We start from the raw sequence: 22,537 nt of genomic DNA, 5'->3' as shown, positions 1-22,537 counted from the left end.
CCTCAGAAAATACATCCTGAACAACATCCAGTACAGGAGGAATAGCCAAGGGCCTATGCTGAGGCAAAACAAGAATTCTCTTAGCCTTTACGAGAATCAGAATAATCCTGGCCTTCCCATTTGAAATGTTCCCTCATGGAATGCAAAGTCTCAGAGAAAGAAAAATCTTCTGGAGGGGACGAGAGGAGTAGTGTCCTCAGCCTCCGAATCAGAATAGGGAGGGAAATCCTGAAGTTCTTCCACAGAAGAATCTGACTCATTGGAAGACTGAACCAAACCCTCCAACTCTGTCTGTACCCTGGGCCTCTTCTCGGGGGGGGGGGCATAGAACCCCTAATTAAAGTTATCAAATCTTCAGCCATCTTTAACATGTGCTTCCTAGGAGCTGGACCCTGGGGACTAGCACCAGCAGGGGCAGACTTAGACTTAGAATGGCTTTTGCTTTGAGAAGGAGGAGGCCTAACTACCCTAATAGGGGAGGGAACCACCGACATCTGAGAAGCACCCTCAGCCTGGCCTAACACAGGAGAAGCCACTTCCTGTAGTAACAAAGGCTCCCCTTGAGACTCAGGTAAACTTTCAGAAGGAGCCGCTGAAGTATTCGGTGGTTCTACAGAACCGGCATCCGGAGTGGACGACTCATCCTGTTTGGACCGCAAAGCCTTCTCTTTGCGTTTCTTAGAAGAACCAGGCGTCAGAGAATCCGACGGCATGTTGTAATTACAACGTTTACCAAACACAAGCCTAGCACAGTCCAACCGACGTTTAATAGTACGCTTGTTAAAAGTAGCACAAAAGCGACACCCAACCACGTCGTTCTCAGGCCCTAAACAAGGAATACAGAGTGAATGGTAATCCCTATGAGGAATCTGTTTCCCACAAGAAATACAGTTATTAACTTTTTCTGACATCCGTCAATACTGAGGCAAGAAAAAGACAAAAGTGTCCCCAACGGGGTACTTAGCCCAACTTGGTCTCCGGTCTGAAACTCAAAAACCGACAATTCCAGAACGCGCAACGGCACTTGCAAAAGGCTGCTTCTGCTTAGGACCACGCGGCAAGAAAGACTGAGTATATGGCGTCGGTCATGCGCATTTGTACTGGCACGTACTGACGTCAGTCTCGGGCGCCGATGACCGACGCCGGTTCTAGCCCTTTGGTATTCGGGCCGATTGTGGACAGCGGACTACCCATATGTAAGGACTGCAGCAATGGGAGACGAAGAACATCTACAAAAAAACACTATTATAAACTTGAGCATAAAATACAAACAAAGCTCATACAAAAAAGACAAAAACAGACTGTAAAACTCAAACACTGCATACATTTCAATGGCCTAGTGAAAAGTAACATTTTTAACTATTTTATAGTTTTAAATCTGGTCTGGGTACTAAACAATGCCAGCACTCACTTAAAATGTTGCATTTTTTATTTTCATTCATTTCAACAACGGTAGATGAAAAGCAAAACAGACAGTAAAAGCAATATGGAAACAATTACTTACCCTTCACTAGAAAATGGGTTCATAAAATTTACACCAGATCTACTATCCTTTATGGTCAAGCCCACAAGAGTTTTTGAAACAAGAAGGTGAGGAAATTCCCTAAAGAGAGACAGGGAGAATGAAACAAAATTAATTAATCATACACAAAATGAATTTATCATACATTTTCACTCTATTGCAACTTTTTCATTCCCATCTTCTCAGTAATATATCACACCACCCAAACTCATTTCTACAAAATATGACAGTATTTATAGATTGTCATCTTTTAAAGACAATGCCATTTTCCTTCCTTTAAGTTTGTCTTTACAGAAAAAAAAAAAAAAAAAAACAAGTGTTTAATGGAGTTAATTAGTCTTACAGGCAGCCATAGCTTTTACAGATAATGGTTTCAGTATGCTTTACCCTTATGAGCACGATGTTAACACACATTTACTTTAGCTTTCTCATTTTAATCACTCAAAGAATCATAAAGTAAACACTGTTCCACTGCAGTAAAGCAATTTATAATCACAAATTCCTTCATGAATTTAAAAGGGAATCGCTGGTTTGTTTTCCCCTCAAGCATGTTTGTTATATGTTTGCGTCTATTGTTATTCCCCCCTCTGCCTCTAGAGGGGGAATCAACCTTGTGCGTCAGATGAGACTCCCCTCTGACCTTTGGGATAAGGCCTAGAAGGGGTAGAAAAACGGACTCACACGGCAGAGAGAGTCTTACCTTCCACCTCGCACCTAGTCAATGTATCCTTCACCTGAGGACCAAACAAGGATGATCCATCAAAGGGGGAATTGGTGAAGGACGCCTTGAAAGGGTCCGCAAAGTTGCACAGCTGCATCCAGGCATGACGTCGTAGGGCAACGCCTGTGCCTGCGGCTCTACTCGCCCCATCCGCAGCATATGAGATAAGCCGCATGGAGGAGTTAACGATGGAGTTCAGGGTTGCCAACTGGGAGTTCATTCTGTCTTGGAACCCCTCAGTTGTTGGATCCTTTACCTCTTCACTCATATCCTTGAGTAAATCTCTCTGGAGACGAGTGAAGTGACATAAGTAGTTCAGCGACCGCATTGAAAAGGTCGCTGATGAGAACATCCGCTTACCGTACCCGTCCATGGTCCTAGATTCCTTATTAGGAGGATGGACAGGTACCGAAGGATCGGCTAACTCATTCTTAGTGGCTGCGGCCACCACCATGGCATCGACGGGGACGCCTTTAGATAAAAAATCTTTCTCTCTAGGGGGCAATAATAAACTTAGACGGCCTCCTCGGGGTGGGTTCCACTGAATCAGGAGCCATCCAGGCCTTCCTTGCCACCACTTCCATAAGGGGGTCAAAGGGAGGGGACACCCAGGAGGTAGAAGGTCGAGAGCCGAACGCCACAAGGTACACTGACTCATCCTCTGAAGGGTTAAGGGCTGGCCAGTTCCCCCTCTGTTTCAGGATCTCAAGGATGTCAGCAAAGGAGACATCCTCAGAGGGGGATCGAGGGGAACCTTCAGATTCCTCTAAGTCAGTGTCAGAGGTGATAGACTCAGGGGAGTCAATGTGCTTCCTCTTGCACTGCCTCTTCCTAGGGGGTTCTCCTACCGGGTCAGGAGAGGCCTCGGTAGAGGAGGAAATTCCCAACGGGGAAACTTGAGGAGTTGGCTCTCTGTGGTCTGAAGCAAGGGTGTGGGTAGAAATCACCGCAGGCACTGATGATGGAGGGGCTGACGGAGCCGACTGTGGGGCAGACACTGATTCTAGCACGCTCCGCATGACCTCGAAGGCACCCCTATCGGGCAAGGCCGGAGGTCCCTGCTCCGAAGAGACCAGGACCCCCCGGCACCGACAGGGACGGCTCCGAGGCCGATGTGGGAGCCGAACTCACCAGCGCCGAAGCACCGAGAGGGAGAGCGGGGTCGGACAAGGGTCCGATGCCACTCGCCCCCCCCGGAGCAGACGAGGGAAGCTCAGTGCCGAGATCCCTCCAAAGAGGAGATCGGAGCAGACGGAGCCGAAAGGGAAGGTATCGGATCAGACGCACTGACAGTCATGGCTCCGAGCTCAAAGGAGTCGGAGGAGGAACACATTGAGGGACAGAAATAGCCACTGACTGATGAGTCGGGCTATGAAGCATTTGGGCCAGCGCCTCGGACTTGAGAAGTCTACTCACTACCCTTTGCAAATCGTGGTCAGATAGCCTGGAAGACCATGAGGAATGCAATCTATGGCTCCTCTCCGAAAGAAGAGGGGACCCTGGTGTCGAGTGAACGGAGCCGATGGAGGGAGACCTAGATCTTTTTCTTAAAGGTTGCTCCGATAAAAGTATCGGAGCCAACTGAGTCTTATGAGCCTCGGCTCCGGCCGGAGCCGAGGTAATAGTATGAGGCTTGGAAACATCAGCTCCAGCTGGAGCTGATATCGAAGCAGTTTTGATGCTTCCATAGGATGGCTCTGAAGCCGGAGCCGACTGTCTGGAAGTCTTAGAAGGCTTCCCCGACACAGACCGGGTCGGGGGGCCTTCAGGCTTTAATAAGCCACGCAAAATCAATTTATTTTTGCGTTCCTGCAGGACTCTAGGGCTGAAACCATGGCACACAGCACATGAGTCCTGCAGGTGCAAAGGTCCCAGGCAATACACACAAGAAGTGTGACCGTCTGTTAGAGACATTTTCTGACAGCACGAGTCACACTTCTTGAAGCCTGAGACCTTGGAGTCCTTAGACATAGTAAAGGCCTAAGTAATAAAAACACTCACACACACACACAGGCCTTTAAGAAAATATAAAATTCCAGTCACACTAAAGGACTAGGAGAAGTAGGGGAAGGGGCCTAAGGCCTAAAGTTAAAGGGGAATAAAGGGAGGGATTATGGGCAAAAGAGGTGAATCGATTCAAGGAAAAGATAATAAAAACTAACAGTTATACTAAGAAAGTAATAGGGGTCTAAAGATTGTGAAAATAGAATAATTTTTCACTAACCTGCCAGAGTCGGTAGAAAAGCACCTCGTCAGCTAAGCGGCAAACGAGATCTGGGTAGTTACCGCCTAGCATTATGGGATATAGGGGAGCCTTGAGCCGGTGGAATTAGCTCTCGAGCTTTAGCATTGGCCGAGTCGGAGCCGAGGATCGGCTCCGAACCCATCCAGCAAGAATGAAGGTGAGATAGACAACTTAACATTAAAAAGTTATGTTTTACCATAACTTGGCATCTGTGTTTTTTTCCTTCATTCATCTTCACAACAGGGTCTCCGATCAGACCTTAGGATCCGACTCGGCCACTTCCACAAACTTGGATCCAAATGTCAAGTCCCTCCCTCACACCCACAATCCCCTGCATCCACCCAACTACCTCAGATCAAGTTTGCCAAAACCAGTCATGCCACAAAAGATCTGCAGAAGAGGTTCAGACATAGGACTAACAGTCCTGAGCTCGCCCAGGTTCCTCAAGAATAAGGCAGGGGGATGGTTGGATGGGAAAGTGAGGGTGAATGAAGGATGACAACACAGATAAAAACTTTATTTACTTACATTAAGCAAGCAGTTTTTGTAGTTGGTTAATGAGGTTCCCAGCATTTGCTTGCTCTTAAATAGGTTTTAAAAGTACTGTTATTATTTATAACTGAATTGGTTTCAGACAGCTTATTCAACTTATTTGGCTTGTTTTTAGTGATTCAATTAATTATTCGATTATTTTAATTACCTAATTTACGAGACACTGGTCATGTGATTTTATTGAATGTAGTATTTAAACCTGTGATTTTTAAAACAAGTTATCTTGACAAAGCCTGGTATTTATCCAGGCGAAAGTGCTTGATGACATTTATTTTTGTTTTATTTTCAAATAAAGTTTTAAGTGAGCTATCTTTGGTTTGGTTCGCTTCTTTCCCAGCCTTTGGACTTATTCCGTTTAATGACAACACAGATGCCAAGTTATGGTAAAACATAACTTTTTAATCTGATGTTGTCTCCTTCATTCACCCTCATGACAGGGTCAGAGTCCCCAGATACGACAACTTTGGGTGGCCCTCATAGAAGGACATGCCGGAGCACCATCGAACCAAATGAAGCCCTGCTCCTGGAAATAACATCCAACTTGTAATGAGACACAAAATTGTGATTATTGGACCATGTAGCTGCTGCACAAATATCAATAGAAGTCCTGGCATAGAAAGCTGAGGAAGCAGTCATGGTTCTGGTAGAATATGCCCTAGGGGTTTTAAGTAACTGTAACCCCCTGGAAGAATAAATGGAGATACAATCAGAGATCCATCTTGCTAAGGTAGCTTTCAACACTGCTCGTCAGAGTCTGCTCAAAGAAAAGTCTATAAAAAAGCTGATCAGACTTTCTGTGTTGCTTGGTCCTGTGTAAATAAAAATGAAGCTGTCTATAAATGTCTAAAAGGTGAAAAACATACTCCCCTTTGTTAGAAAATTTGGGAAAGAACACTGGAAGTTGAATGGGCTAATTAATATTGCTTTCTGTAGCCACTTTAAGCACAAAAGAAGGATTAGTGCATAAAGACACACCATCCTTATGGAACAGTATGTAAGGAAACTTACAAGACTGAGCTTGAAGCTCAGAAATCCTCTTGGCAGAAGTGACAGCTACCAAGAGAACTGTTTTCCAGGATAGAAAACTTCATGTTGCAAGTAGCTGCTGGTTTAAAGGGGCCCTGAGTCAATGCCTGCAGAACCAGAGTAAGGTCCCAAGGAGGAGAAGGATCTCTAAACAGGGGGCCTCAAAAAGAAAATGCCCTTCATGAAGGATTTACATAGCATGAACGTAAACAAGGAACGAGCTTGACTAGTGGTGTGGAAATTAAAATAGCAGCTAATTGTATCTGATGAGTGGAAAAGCTAGCAACCTTGTTGAAAAGGGTAGAAAGGAACAGCAATACGTCTGAGACAGGTGCTGAGAATGGATCAATGTTCTTGCTGGTAGCCTAAACAACAAACCTCTTCCACCTGCTATTGCAACGCCTCCTTAGGGGAAGCCTTCTGTGCTTTAGACTACCAGCAAGAACACTGATCCATTCTCACCACCTGTCTCAGACGTATTGCTGTTCATTTCTACCCTTGTTGAAAAGGGTAGAAAGGAACAGCAACACGTCTGAGACATGTTCTGAGAATGGATCAGTGTTCTTGCTGGTAGCCTAAACAACAAACCTCTTCCACTTGCTATTGTACACCTACTTAGAGGAAGCCTTCTGTGATGCTAGAAGAATTTTCCAGACCGGGGACTTCAAGCCTGAACTGTCTAATCAAAGTTGGAATTGAAGAACCCAAGCTGTCAATTTAAGGGTTTGAAGATTTGGGCGTTGGATCCCTGACAGGTGAGAGAGAAGGTCCTGAGTGGGTTCCAGTATCCAGACAGGATACGTCAGGTGAGACAATAGGAAGGGGAACCACACTTGGAGAGGCCAGAAGTGGGCAATGAGGATGACAGAGCTCTTCAACCTGTTTGTCTTCTGGAGAAACTTGGGAATAAGTGGAAAGAAAAAGGTAGGTATACAGGAGATCTGGGGGCAAGTCACAGACTACAGCATCCCCTGGGGACTCTCCCAGAGGAGAGATCAGAGCAAAGAACTTGCTGAATTTGTTATTGAAGGGAGAGGCAAAGAGGTCGCAGCAAGGTTGACCCCCACCTGCTGAAGATTATGTTGGCTACTGATTGAATGAGGGACCACTCGTGTGGAATCAGAAGCGATCTGCGGAGTCTGTCTGCTAGATCATTGGTTTCCCCCGGTATGTGTATTGCAATCAGAGATTGCCCACTCACGCTCTCATGGCCTCCCCGCACAGGGGGTAAGATCAGGGTCCCCCTTGCCTGTTGATGTACCAGACAACTGACATGTTGCTGGTGTGCACTGCAATAGTCCCTAGAGGAAGAACATCCTGAAAGCCTTACAACATCAGAAGGACAACTCTCATCGCTAGGACATTTATATGCAAACTGGTCTTGAGTGTAGACCACGTGCCTTGGCCCATCTTCCCATTGTAATGCCCCCCCCCACCAGAACTGGTAAGTGTCCGTAATCACAGTGGCTATAGCAGGAACACTGACAAAGGGTCTGCCAAGGAGAAAATTGTTGGACTGCATCCACCAACTGCCATGATGTTTGCAGAAGGGCGTAAATTTGAGGTGAAGAGACCAGGGCCAAGACAGAATGGACCATTGACTAGAGTCCACTGTAGAACCCGCATAAAGAACCTGGCCAGGGGCACTAATAGGATGGCTGCAGACATGGACTCCAAGATCTGAAAGATCAGATGACCAGTGGAGGCTTGACTGACTAAACTGCGGGACCTGATTTCTGAGAATGGTTATATGGTGTAGGGGAAGAGAAGCTATCTGCTGTCTGGTATCAAGCTGTGTACCTATGAACTCTATGTTCTGAACTAGAGTCAGCATGAACTTAACATTTACGGTGATGCCCAGGGATTGTGCTAACTGGAGTAAGTAGTCCCTGGACTGACTCAGTCCATGCTTAAACGGGGTGGTTAGGTGCCAATCTTCTACATATGGAAACTGGAATCCTTTGAGCCTCAGGTGAGTGGCTACCACTGCCAGGCCTTTGGTAAACACCCAAAGGACTGTGGTGAATCCAAAGGACAGTGTTCTGAACTGGTAATGATTGGCTCCCAGCAGAAATCTCCTGGAGCATCTGTCTACTTTGATGTGATAGGATAAGTCATTGAAATCTATCGAGCACATCCAGTTGTCCTTGTGCAACAGCAGCAGAATGGACTGAACTGTAACCATTCAGAACCTTGCTTCTTTATGTACTTGTTTAATTTTCTGAGATCCAGGATAGGTCTTAGGTCCCGTCTTTTTCGTGACTAAAAAATAACTGGAGTAAGTTCCAAATCCTCTCTGGTTGGGACCTGCTGGATAATTCTTTTTTGCAGCAGCTGCTGAATTTCCTCCGCTGCCTACTCCCATTGACTGGGTGACGTGTATGAGGTTTCTTGAGTTTGGAGGGGTAAGGGAAAAGGGAATATAATAGCCTCTGGATATTATGCTTAGCACCCAACAGTTTTGAGTTAACTGGATCCGGGCTTCAGGGTGCAAAGCTAATCGTCCTCTGACGGCCTCCAGAGATTTACAATCTGGTAGCGCCTCGGGAGTCCTGGCAGGTCTTATGGGAAGGGGATTCTCTAAAGCACTGGTTCTGCGGACGCACTCTGCCTCTAGGGTGGCATCTGCCATCAAACCCTCCTCCTCTGCTTCTAGAGGAGGGTTCTCGGCGCAGGTCCTGGAAAGCTCTTGGGACTTGTGGAACCACATTTCCTTGCCCCATGCTGGGTACTGGAAAATGACCTCGGGGGGGGGGGGGGTGGAAAATTTGATTGCAACAGTAGAAAGGGTCTTCCCGTCCTTTTCGCTGTTGGTGAGGATGTCTCTAACCAAAAGCCCAACAAAAGGGAGGAGCCATAGTAATGGGCACTGACAAACAACCCTTTAAAGGCTCCGCAAAATCACATAGCCTCATCAAGACATGCCCCCTAAGGGAAAGTCCTTAACCGACTGCTCGTGAGGTATCCCCTGTGGTATGGAAGATTAACCTCATTGAAGAATTGGTGATGAATGAAAGAGTAGCCAGCTTGGTAGTAGCTTTCTTAAATTCCTCCGCAGGCATGGATTTCAAGAAGGAAGCTGTCAGTTCTTTGACCATGTCCCTCTGTAGCCGAGTGAAATGAACTAAATAGATTAATGACCTCAGTGCAAAAGTTGCTGAGGTGTAAAAGCGCTTCCCAATTCTGTCCAACGCTCTGGACTCCTTGTTTGGAGGATGGACATTGGCAGTCTCCTCTGCCAGTTCTTTCTTGGTGGGCGTCTCCACCATGATAGCATTGACCAGAAGACCTTTACTCTAGTGCTTTCTGTCAAGTAGGTTAATCAGCTCCCAGGCAAAACACGCACTCCTTGTGGGCATCCTGGTTGAAGATTTTGTGCTCACAAGTACAGCGCTTAAACTCAGGAACTGGTTTATCAGACATGACAGCCAGCCAAAACTAACTGACAAGAAGAGAAAAAAAGTAGAACCAAACACAGGACAGAAACATTGCAAACTAAAGCACAGAAGTAATTAGCAATGGAATCTATAACTACTGCCAAGATTAAGCTTCTAAGCTAAACTTTTAAGATAAACATGAAGAAAAACTTTTTTTTCTTTTTTTTCTTACTACAGATACAAGGAGGAACAGAGAACAGCACAAAGCTCACACACACACACACACACACACACACACACACACACACACACACACTAGAAAGAGGGAGGGAGGAAAAGCTCCCAAAGGCACTTATGATATGACAAAACTCTACCCAACGCTTGAAAGAAGGAATCCATGTATGACTCTCAGGAGTGGCAAATGAGATCTGAGGTAGTTGAGTGGAATGCAGGGGATTGGGGGTATAAGGGAGGAGCTTGAGTGTCAGATCCAAGGCTATGGAAGTGGTTGAGCTGGATCCAAGGGATGGATCCAAGACCCCGTCATAAGGGTGAATGAAGGAGACAACATCATATCTAAGGATTAAACAAGAGAAGGACAGAAGAATCAGCTGAGAAAATAGATTGAACTAGGTGCTGCTGGAGACTGAAAGTGAAACATCTGAAAAGGAAAGAAGCAGAAGTGGACTCAAACTGGGGGAACCACAATGCATCAGCCCCATTTTGTGGATGGTGAGCTTGAAATAAGCTATGCCATTTTGAATAAAAATGCATGCACAACTACAACTGTTTTGAGAGGGAGTTGGTATAACTGTTTTTTTACTGTTTTGGGGTAATACAGCCTGGAAAAATAAGATTGGTATGTCTGATGAAATTTTAAGTGCAACTGTTTATTACCATAAGTACATAAAAATCAGCTGTCAACTGAATAAACCATAAATGTGAGTGTCGAAGGGATGTGGTATAGATTTACCAGGGATTTCAGATGCAAAATGATACAAACAAAAAAAAAAATGTATTTTTTTTTTTTAATTTAACTTACCGTTTAAAATTTTAAACTAAAATTAAAAGTTATTTAATTACTGCTTTATGGTCAGACATAACTAGTAATAAAGATAAGCAATGGATGGTGCAAGATGCTACCATATTAGTAAGAACAAGATCCAAGACGTTATTCCTCCAGTGAGTAATCTGACTAATTGTTCCAGGGCATTTGTACTGACAAAGTCCAGGAATCTCTGTACTTGTCTACTAGTGGTGGTGTACATTTCCCAGTCTATAGCTGGACAGTTTGGATTACTTAGGAAAATGGTATTGGGTTTAATAATAAGCGATTCAATTTCCTGTAGATAGGCACAGTGGCATTCTTTTGTCATAGCGGGAGTTCTATAGCTAGCTAATACATGATATGGTAGTTATTTGGACACAAAGAAGCTCTAGCACATCATGCTGCTTTACCAGCCTTGATACGTGTATCTTCTAGACGCAGATTGATACACCTCCACCTTTATTTCCCCTCCTGTGCAGGAGCTGCATCCCTTGAACAGTCTGTCCCAGATAATGCCCCCCTACCCTATCTGGGAAGTGTCCATGGTCACTGTAGCTACAGGTTGCGGGAAAACAAATAGTCTGCCTATTGTTACCCGAGTGGACTGAAGCCACAATTGTTGGTCCCTCTTGCAGGTGTTTGTAATGAGAATCTTGTGTGACATGGTCAACTCCTGCATGGACCACTGAGAGAAAAGCAGCCACTGTAATATTCTAACGTGTAGACGTGCCAGTGGAACTAGTGTTATTGCAGCTGCCATTGAACCCAGAACCTTGAGGACAAAGTTTGCTTGCACTTTTTTTTTCATGAGCAATATCAACACTTGCCAGCATAACATTTGAACTCTTTCATGAGGCAGTTTTGTCACCATGTCTTTTGTGTTTAAGTCTGCCCCTATGCTGTTACAGCAACAAGGCAGATTTTTCTAAATTTATAGTAATGCCCAGCTCTGAGCAGAGATGAATGGTGGTGTCTCTTGTCCTGGTTAGTAGATGTGCGATGGTGGCAGTCAGGAGCCAGTTGTCTAAGTATGGAAACACCCGGACTTCTTGACGCCTCAGGTGAGCCATAACTATTGACACGCATTTGGTAAACACTCTGAGGACTGTAGTGAAACCAAAAGGCAGAGCTCTGAATTGGTAATGACTGGCTCCCAACCGGAAGCATACATATCTTCTGGATTGCCTGTCCATCTTGATATGGTAATACGCATCCTAAAGATCTATGGAGCACATCCAATTGTCTTGTCCCTAAAAAAGGGAGTATAGACTGCAGTGTTAGCATCCGGAATTTCGTTTTCTTTATCGACTTGTTCAGTCTGCTGAAATCCAAAATTGGTCTCCAGTCTCCCTGTCTTTTTTGGAACTAAAAAGAACATTGAGTAAATTCCGGATCTTATCTGGTCTGCGGGGACTTCTTGGATGACTCTTTTTTCTAACAACCTGTGAATTTCTACTTGATCCCTTTGACTGGGTGATATGTCTGGGATAGACTTTGATGGAAGGGATGGATGGAAGAAAGGAATGTTGTATCCCCTGGATATGATGGACTGTACCCATTTGTCTTGAGTCAAGTCTAAACAGGCTTTTGAGTACAGTGATAATCTTCCCCCGAATGCCTCCAGAGGTAGGCAGATGGGCCTCCTTTCAGGAGCGCTGGAAGGGTCGACCTGAGAACGTATCTCTGTCACCCTGGTTCTGCTGACCCCTTCTGCCGTGAGGATGGCATCTTCCGTTATTTCCCCCCTCTGCCCCTAGGGGAAAATTCACCATGAGCGTCTGGCCAGGCTCCCTTGGATTTCTGGAACCACATTCTCCTGCCCTTCTGCCCTTTGGGATAAGGCCTAGTGGGGCGGAAAAACGTACTCCCATGGCAGACAGAGTCTTGCCATCCTGCTCACTCCTTGTGGGAGTCTCTTTCACTTCTGGCCCAAACAAGGATGAGCCGTCAAATGGGGCATCAATAAAGGAAGACTTAAAGGGTTCAGCAAACTCTCAAAGATGCATCCAAGAATATCTCCTCAGAGCCATTCTTGTGCCTGCTGCCCTGCTCACTCCATCGGTCGCATAAGAAATGAGGCGCATAGAGGAGTTAGTAATAGAGGTTAAGGTCGCAAGCTGAGAGTTTATCTCCTCAGATACTGCCTGAGCTGTAGCACCTAAGCTGAGAGTTTATCTTGTCAGATACTCCCTGAGCTGTAGCACCTTGTAGGGCATCTCCTAGCTCCTTCAGGAGATCCCTCTGAAGACAAGTAAAATGGGATAAGTAATTCAGCGACTGAAGGGTAAAGGCCGCTGACTAGAACATATGCTTCCTGTATCTGTCCATCATTAGAGACTCCTTACTTGGCAGATGGACAGATGGAGAATTTTCAGCTAATTCCTTCTTGGTGGCTGCCTCCACCACCATAGCATCTACTGTGCCACCTTTGGTCAAAAAACGGTCTTCTGGGGCTGTAATAAATTTGTTGGGCCTCATCAGAACAGGCTCCACCAACTCTGGAGAGCCCCATACCTTTTGACTGACTACACCTAGGAGCTAGTCGAAAGGCGGAGACACCCAAGAGGTGGAGGGTCGAGAACCAAATGCCTCCAGGTATACCAACTCATCTTCAGAAGGGGAGCGGGTTTTCCAGCCACCTCTCTGTTTCAGGATCTCTAAACGATACATCCTCAAAGGGTGACCGTGGGGAACCTTCTGAATTCTCTAAGTCAGTATCCGATGTAACAGACTTAGGGGAGTCTATGTGTTTCCTCTTACACGTTCTCTTCCAAGGGACCTCCTTGAGGCAATTTTCTGGGGAAGTTTCGGAAGAGAGGGTTTTGCCCACTGGGGCATTCCAGGGCATTGCTTCTCTATGCTGGGGGTTGGAGGAGTGGTGTAGAGGTTGACACTGGACCTTTTTGGGGGCAAGAGTAGCTGGAGCCGAGGGTGGAGCAGTCACAGGGGAAAGCATGCTCCTCATCACCTCAAAGGCACCATGATCCCGGGCCGAGAGCTTCCCACTCCGAGGAACCGGGAGATTTCCCCTGCACAAAGGAAGATGGCTCAGAGGCTGATGTGGGTGCCGAACTCACCTGCCCCAAGTGAGAGAGTCTGATCAGACAAGGGGCTGTTTAGACCCCCCGGAACAGATGAGGGAGTCTCGGCCCCCAGACTCCACTATGGATGACAATATGGAAGTTGCTGGAGCGGAGATCAGCATCGAAACTTCGGGAATGGATTTTGGGTCTGAAGGTTCCACCACTAGGATTTCCAGGCACTCTGGCTCCGATCTCGTCCTAGTCGGAGGAGGAACCGAAGGTAAAAAAGCTATTGGAGTCAGCTCCAAAGCTATCTGAGCTGGGCTGGAGAGAATTTTTGCCAAGGCCAGTGTATGAAGCAACCTTCTAACCACCCGCTTCACATCATCATCTGAGAGGCTCTTGGATGACAGAAAGGACTGGAAAGACTTGTGGCTAACTGCCGCCAATTGTAGTAAAGGAGACTGCAGCATCGAACGAATCAGGTCCAAGGACGGTGACCGGCTCCTTTTTCGACTGCTCGACAGTTCTGAAACTGCAAGTGGAACCAACGCAGCTTTTTCCTTTTCAAAACCAAAGAACTCAATTTCTCAAGTTTCTTCGCTGGCTCGGAGACCGGAGCCGAAGGAGTTTTGGGTGATTTGTCTGAAGGTTTGAAGGCCCGAGTCCCTTCAACTGCTGAATAAAAAGGCCCCTTTAACAACCCCCTAAGAATAAGCTTATTTTTCTGCTCCTGCATGACCTTTGAGCTAAACCCATGGCAAATAGAACAGGAATCCTGCAGGTGGACAATGCCTAAGCAGTACACACAACTAGTGTGACCATCAGTAAGTGACAACTTTTGTGTACACGAGTCACACTTTTTATAACCCGACTATTTGGTCTCCTTAGACATCCTGACTAACAGTTTAAGTACACAATTGGCAGTGAAAGACACCAGGTCAGTCAAAATTCACTCAAGTACAAAGAATTACACTAGCCCACAAAAAAAACGCTATAACTAAACTATAAGGAGAAACAACAAACTTTTTTTTTTGTTTTGAAGGAAAGGAAAGGAAAGATTAGAAAGAAAGTCAGAGGAGGGTCTCTAACTTAAATGACTCACTCCTCTAACCTGAGGAGACACCTCTAATTTAAACAGCAAAGAAGGAAAGGGAGAGCCCTCTTAACTAAAATGGGTTAAGGAGAGAAAAGAAGGGAATCCTCTAACAAACGGATTCCTCAGAAGGGCAGCGCTAGATAGAGGTCCAAGATAAACGACGGCCAACTTAAAGTCAAAAACAAGAGCGGAAGGACTTTTTCTGGGAAGAACAAGGGACACACAAGAAATAGTGATATAAAGCAGATATTTTACTACAAAAATTTTGATAACTTTGCAAAATATAAAGAAAAATCCACTTAGCCTGAGCCAGCGAAAAAACAATCCCGAAGCTGCAAGCGGCAAACAAGATCTGGGGAACAGCCACTAGGCATCTTGGGATAGGTTGTAGCCTCGAGCCAGAAAAAGCTCGAGAGCTTTGGTATGTGGCCGAGTCAAAACCGTTGCTCGATTCCAAACCCAACCAGCAAGAATGAAGGAGAGATAGGACAACATAACATTTAATTTTTTTGCAACTTAAATGATACAAGCTAAAAAAAAAAACTTTATTTTTTTTTTTATTTAACTTACTGTTTATTTAATTACTGCTTTATGGTCAGACATAACTAATGATGACGATAAGCAATGGATGGTGCAAAATGCTACCACATAAGAACAAGATCCAAGATGTTATTCCCTCTAGTAAGTAATCCGACTAATTGTTCCAGGGCTTTTGTATTGACAAAGTCCAGGAATCTCTGTACTTGTCCACTAGTGGTGGTGTACATTTCTCAGTCTATAGCTGGATAGTTTGACTTACTTAGGAAAATGGTATCTGGTTTAAAAATGAGCGATTCAATTTCCTGCAGATAAAATTCTTTTGTCATAGCGGGAGTTCTATAGCTACCTAATATATGTGTGGTACTTTACTGATGGTTATTTGGACACGAAGAGGCTCTAGTACAACATGCTGCTTTACCAGCCTTGATGCGAGTCTCTTCTAGACGCAGATTGATACACCTCCATCTTTATTTCCCCTCCTGTGTAGCTGGTCTAAATGTGTGGAAGGCATTATAGCCCTGCAAAACCAGAGTGCTCTCTGCTACTTTAAACCATGTCTCAGTCACAACACACACGACAATGTCTTCCAGGGTGAGAAGGGGTTGTAGGGAGTGGAGTGTCTTGTTCTGGTTCATAGCATTGATCAGTAAAACCTTCATATTTTCCTTTGCTTATTTTGCTCTGTTGGTAGGTTTATTAGGCAGTGCCTTTTTTTAGACAATATCTTCGCCAGTAATCAAAGCCCTAGCGGAGACGCATGCATACCATCCATAGCAAAGCAGACTGGTCTGTTGATCATATTCTCCCACGCTGGAAAAATATTGGCTGACCTCTGAATGACATCCAGCCTTTTATTGAAGTCAAATATTTTTTGCTCATACACATCATCATCGGAAAGGACATTACTCTGATCAATGCTAGGCTCATACCTGCCTAGAACACAGTCTGAAAGCTCCATTATAAATATAATAAAACCACAAACCAGTGACCCAATAAATGAAAATGTATTCGTTCTCTGATGTCTTGGCTAGTTTGCCTTCAAGGAGAATACATAAACACTAAGACAATCACTATAAACAGTGCATCTAATCAAGTTAATAACAATCAATTAAGAAGTTATGTACTCACCATAGCGTTCCATCTAAGTAGATAAACTTCATTTGTGCAGCAACCTGTGGGTATCAGATCCGACTTCGGATCCATGCCAGCAGTTTTCAACAGCTTAGATCAGAGCTCCTTGCTCCTCCCTCTACCCATAAACCCCTGCCAACCCTGACTGACCTCAGATCAAGTTTGCCTCCAAGCAGCAACTGCTACAAATTTCCAAATTCAAATGTCATCTCTGAAGACAGCAAAGTGAATGATGGAAGGTCAGGGGGAAGGTGGGGTGGGGTGGAGCTGACAAATGAAGTTTATCTACTCAGATGGAACGTTATGGTGAGTACATAACTTCTTAATCTGAAGTAGTTAACTTCATTTGTGCAGCAACCTGTGGGACAGAGTCCCCAGCTACCTGAATCTTGGGTGGCCATCATGGAAGGATGTTCCGGAGCACTGCAGAGCCAAAGGATGCTCTCCCTCTGGAGATAATATCCAGCTTATAATGGTTGATAAAGGTATGAGATGAGGCCCAAGTGGCGGCCGAACAAATATCATCTAAAGGAACCCTTGATCTAAAAGCAGCACAGGTAGACATAGATCGGATAGAGTGAGCATGGACTCCCTGAGACAACGTAACTTTGGATACCGATTTACCCAAATTCTTTCTGGCAAAGGAGACGAACAACTGGTCGGATTGCCTATGGCCAGATGTCCTGTGAATATTTATTTATTTATTTATTATTTAAATTTGTTGACTGGGAGTGTCCGACTGGACGTGGGTCCATTTTCAGCGGAGGCCCGGGGAGAAAAGCTCCACAGTTAAAATAAACAGACAGTAGTTACATTGGATTACATAGCGATTAACAATTTAACATAGAAATTACTTACAACATATTTACAGATGAAGAACATAGTACATCAGTAGACAACTAGAATCTTTATCTGTGAAGTACATAACAGGCATTAACAAATGTAATAATGAGAAGTTCCTGCTGTATAATAAGTACTAGGCTTATGAGCATCTGAGCTTGCTATCATCAAGGTAGTTAGTGGAGTGGAAAGAAAGGTAGTAGTTGGATGGGGTGGATGATATTAGAGTGGGAGTTGCAAGGGCATAGCCAGCATGTTTTTAGGTGCTTTTAATAAAGTTTTGAAGTTGGTGCATGATGGTATGGAGGTAATTGTGGGTGGGAGTGAGTTCCATAATTTGGCTATGGCTAAGAGAATAGTGCTTCACCAGCAGAGTTATTGGCTTTAGTGATCTGCAAGTGATTTTTGTTGCTGGATCTTAGTGGCCTGGTGGTGCGATAGGGTTGGAGTAGATTCTGGAGGGATGGGACATTTAGTGGATGGTTTACTAGTTTGTGGGCGAGTGAGAGTTGATACCACTGAAGGAGGTGAGGGAGTTCAAGCCAGCCCAGTTCAGCAAGTGAGAGACAGTGGTGACTACGGTAGGATGCCCCTGTGGCGAATTTGGCGATTTTGTTGTAGCAGGTCTCTAGCTTGTTTAGATCACATTGCCTTAGGTTGGTATATACTGGAGAGGCATAAAGTAGGTTGGAGATAAGGTGGGAAATTTGCTATTGAAATCTTTGCTGCTTTGGTGAGAAATTGTTTATTTCTGTATAATGCTCCTAGTTTTTTGTGGACTTTTTTATGGTCATGGATATGTGAATGTCAAATTTTAGTTTATTGTCTATTTCCACTCCTAGCAATTTGGTGTGTTCAGTTGAGTATATAGTGGTGTTGTCTTTTGCTGTGATGTAAAAGTGAGAGTTGTTTTGAGTATGTTTGGTGGGTTGGAAGATGAGTAGTTTAGTTTTGTTTGGGTTGAGTATTAATTGGGCATAGGATAACCATGTTTCAACACAGGAAAAGGCTTCCTGTGTGACTTTTTGCAGTTTGGGTAGGGACTGGGCTGAGCAGATGATGGTCGAGTCATCTGCGTATTGGATGAGTGTGCCATGTTTGGTGGCAGAGGCTAGATTATTGGTGTAAACAGAGAAAAGTAGGGGTCCAAGGATGGATCCTTGGGGAACCCCTATGGAGACAAGTAGTTGGGGAGATATGTCATTCTGCCACACAACGGATTGTTGGCGGTCAGACAGTAACTCTGAAACCAGTTGGTGACTGATTGTGAGAAGGATAGGTTACTGAGGACAGAGATAAGTTGTTTGTGTGGGACCATGTCAAATGCTTTAGATAGGTCTAGGAAGGTAGCAGAGGAGAGCTAGCCATTGTTTTTATGCTGAAGGATAGTGTTAGTAAAGGAGAGTAAGGCAGTGGTGGTGCTATGGTTTGGTCGGAAACCATGCTGAGTACTGGAAAGGAGGTTGTTAGTAAGGAGGTAGTGTGAGACCTGAGAGTGTATGCATCTCTCTAGTATTTTGGAGAGTGGAGAGAGAATAGCTATGGGGCGGTAATTGGTTAGTTCTGCAGAGGGTCCGCATTTGTAGAGGGAGATTATATGTGAGACTTTCCACAATGTGGGAACATAACTTTCTGACAGAGATCGGTTAATCAAGATGGATACTGGTTAGGCCAGAGCATCAGCTGCGATTTGTAGGTATTCACTTGGGAGGTTGTCTGCTGCTAATTTGGTGGGTTTAAGTTTAGTTAAGAGTTTTTTTATGTTGGAGGTAGGTACAGGAGAAAAAGAGAAGGCAGTGGGGAGATTACTAGTTGAAGGTGTGGGTTGGAGGGAGGGGGTTGTGTTGTTTAGCTAGTGATAGTATGGTTTGGGTGAAGTGTGTGTTGAATGAGGTAGCAATATTTTCTGAGGAGTGAGGGATGTTAGGAGGAGGGGTACTGACTTTACCTGGGTGGAGGATGGAGTTTATGGAGGACCAGAATTGTTTGGGGCTGTGTTGTGAGGAGTCTAGGGCAGAATGGTAGTATTGGAATTTGTCCCGCTTTTATTAGCTTTTGACTCTATTGCATAGTTCTAGGAATTTCTGTCTAGCTATGGGGTTTTGGTTTTGCACCAGTGCTCCCAGGCTTTATCCCTGTTTTTCATTTCTGACTTAGTGGTTTTCTGTAGCCATGGGGAGGGTTGTGCTTTGGTTCTGGAAAATCTTATGGGGGCATGGTAATTAAGGATGCTCAGGAAGGTAGTATTAAAAAATTCAACTGCGTCATCTAGACTGAGGTACTTTAGAGCCTGCCAGTTACATTCTTTGAGGGATGAGATTAATGTGAGTGGGTTAAAGTTTTTTTTTTTTACGTATTTGACGATAGATGACAGGTTTAGCTTGGTACAGGTATTTTTTGAGTAGGAATGTTGGGGAGTGATCACTGAGGCTATCTGATAAGCAGCCTGTTATATATGACTGGGGGTTCTTACTGATTAGTATCCAATCCAGGGTAGTGTGCTTGCTGGAGTTTTTGTTTATCCTTGTTGGTGACTGGACTAGTTGGGTGAAGCCATAAAGGTGTACATGATGGGTTGGATTGTTGCCAGAACAGGATTGCCAGTCAATATTGAAATCACCCAAGATGATAGTTTCTTGGGGGAGATGGTGGGTAGACCAGCTGAGGAGGTTTTCTAGTGGAGGGATGTTTTGGCCAGGTGGGAAGTAGCATCCAATTATGTTGATGGTTTTGTTTTGGTTAATTTTGAGGTTGGTATATATTATTTCTTCATTGCCTATTTGTGGAGCTGATGATTTTAAGATCTGGATGTTTAGATGCTGTTTAAATATTATAGCTACACCACCTCTTTTGTTTAGCCGGTCTACTCTTAGTATGCCGTAACCTGTAGGGGAGTATTTGCTCACTGGTAATGTGAGGTTTTAGCCAGGTTTCTGTCAGGATGACTATATCTGGGGAGTATAAGTCTATGGTGGCATGGAGTTCATGGACTTTGGTGGATATACTTCTAATATTTAGGCTTAGTAGAAGGAAGTCACTTGGCTTTCTATTGGCTGTAATATGGGATAAGTTGTGGTTTCTAGTCTGATTATGAAGATTGGGGTTGGAGGTGGTAGGGCCAGGGTTGGGGTGGATGTCTCCACTTAGGGCTAGTTTTGATATGCATGAGATTATTAGTTTTCTCAGTTTTTGAATGTGTTTGTTTATAAGGGAAACTTTATGATTGTGCTCTGTGGGTAATAGGTATGGTGGGAGGGTTACTATGTTAAGTTGTAGGGATGCTTTACGTTTGAGTAATATAGTTGGTAGAATATGTGGGGGGTGCATAGGGATGGTTCTTGAGCTGTTGGGAGGGGTGCTGAGTATGGGTGAGACATGAGTGGTGGTGTGAGTAGTAGTACAGTGGTAGTGGTTGAGTGGGGGAATGATGGAGCTTTGGTAGGCTGTAAGATATGCAAGGAGAGTGCATGCAGTGAGCAAAGGAAAGGTATGTTTGTACACGCTAGTTGAGGAGGTGTGATAGTGGAATATGGAGGAGGTAGTGTTGGGTTAGCGCTGTGGTTGGCTACTGGAAAGATGGGAGGGGTTTGAGTGCAATAAAGGTGGGACCACTGGGGGCGGGAGGGAATAGGGGGCAGGGTGGGGAGCAAAGCGGGTAGAGACCCTGTTAGGTTCTTGTATGAGGGGCTGGAAACAATCACACAGCAAAGACAAGTATGTGTTAAGAAACAATCACAATTGACCAGGACTGCTCTGAAACGAAGTCTTTTCTTAATTTCTCAGGTGGAAAAACAGGATAACCTTGTATCAGTAGGCTACTGTGGTCATAGTTTAAATTAACAAACGCACAGTATTGATCAGTTATGGATACTATTTGCTAACAGAAGGGAATAAGAGAAAGTGGAAGATGTGTGTGGTGGTGGGGGGGGGCTGCTTACAGCCAAAGCAGAGTGCTCTCCAGGGGAAAATGAAGATTAGCTCAAACAGGTAGACACATACTCAAAGTTCAGACCCGGACTGTGCTTTTCTTATAAGAATGTTAAAGGTGGTACCGCAGTTGAATACGTAAGAGTGGTATTAGGTCTAGAAAAGAAGAGTACAGAGAGGAGTAAGCACTTTTGAGATGGTAAATATATATTCTAAAGATTATAAAAAACACACTGAGCAAATAGCTACCACATGCAGGACAATGTCCTGAACCACTACGTAGTATATGCAGATATTGAGCCAATTGGAAGAACATTAGAAAACAAAAACCCAGACAGTTATGCAGCCAGAGATAAAAATATAGCGAGCAGCAATCTGTCGTGGCTCTCTAATGTGATTCTACCCACCAGTAACAGCACAAACATATAGAAATAATTTAGACACTAGTATGAGCTGTCTACACACAACACAATTACATGAATAACATTAGTGAACAAGGTGCAGCTATTAAAATAGACCATACATACTATTATACTAGAAACAACTTGGTGCATACAAAATGCTAGCATGCCATAGTAACATCAATCATAAAACATATTAGATGTCTAACACAATTCAACATAAACATATACAGTTGTAAAATGTCTAATACAATTCAACATAAATAGGCATTTACAGTTGTAAAACACTTACTGGAGAGACACTGAGCCTTCATGGGGCCTGTAGCAGAGTGGATTGTAGTTTTACAAATGGTGTCTGCCACAGGTAATATTTATTAACTCTGGGATTGTCTTAAGGTAATAAACAGGGAAGGGGGAGGGAGAACAAGGGTGTGAGCAGGCAGTTCTTTGTACTGCTGCTAATGAGCCAAAGCAAGACAAGTATGTGTTAAGAAACAGTCAGAATTGACCAAGGACTGCTCTGAAACTGTAAGTCTTTACTTAATTTCTCAGGTGGAAAAACAGGATAACCTTATATCAGTAGGCTACCGTGGTCATAGTTTAAATTAACAAACACACAGTATTGATCAGTTATGGATACTATTTGCTAACAGAAGGGAATAAGAGAAAGTGGAAGATGTGTGTGGTGGTGGTGGTGGTGGTGGTGGTGGGGGCTGCTTACAGCCAAAGCAGAGTGCTCTCCAGGGGAAAATGAAGATTAGCTCAAACAGGTAGACACATACTCAAAGTTAACTGTAGCTGTTTGCAGACAGTTCAGACCCGGACTGTGCTTTTCTTATAAGAATGTTAAAGGTGGTACCGCAGTTGAATACGTAAGAGTGGTGTTAGGTTCAAAGTTAACTGTAGCTGTTTGCAGACAGTTCAGACCCGGACTGTGCTTTTCTTATAAGAATGTTAAAGGTGGTACCGCAGTTGAATACGTAAGAGTGGTGTTAGGTTCAAAGTTAACTGTAGCTGTTTATAGAATCGAAGTTGTCTATGCACATCCGAGTGTAATTTGTATTTTCCTTTGTTGTGATAGTTGG

General features: G+C 44.3%; 1 protein-coding gene across 3 annotated transcripts in view; it reads right to left on the bottom strand.

Annotated features, from left to right (window-relative positions):
- Positions 1-22,537, bottom strand: part of ATM (ATM serine/threonine kinase) — a 3,174,581-nt gene that overhangs the window by 2,641,733 nt on the left and 510,311 nt on the right. For all 3 annotated transcript variants that reach the window (XM_044072618.1, XM_044072619.1, XM_044072620.1), the window contains one exon: positions 1,505-1,603. In XM_044072618.1, coding sequence (XP_043928553.1) covers positions 1,505-1,603 — 99 coding nt within the window. The remainder of the gene's footprint in view (positions 1-1,504; positions 1,604-22,537) is intronic.

Source organism: Protopterus annectens, chromosome 5.part0, assembly GCF_019279795.1.
Source record: "Protopterus annectens isolate FY-2018-M chromosome 5.part0, PAN1.0, whole genome shotgun sequence".
Classification (NCBI taxonomy): Eukaryota; Metazoa; Chordata; order Ceratodontiformes; family Protopteridae; genus Protopterus; species Protopterus annectens.
The sequence above is the reverse complement of the archived record's forward strand: the minus strand, read 5'-3'. Positions and strand labels throughout refer to the sequence as shown.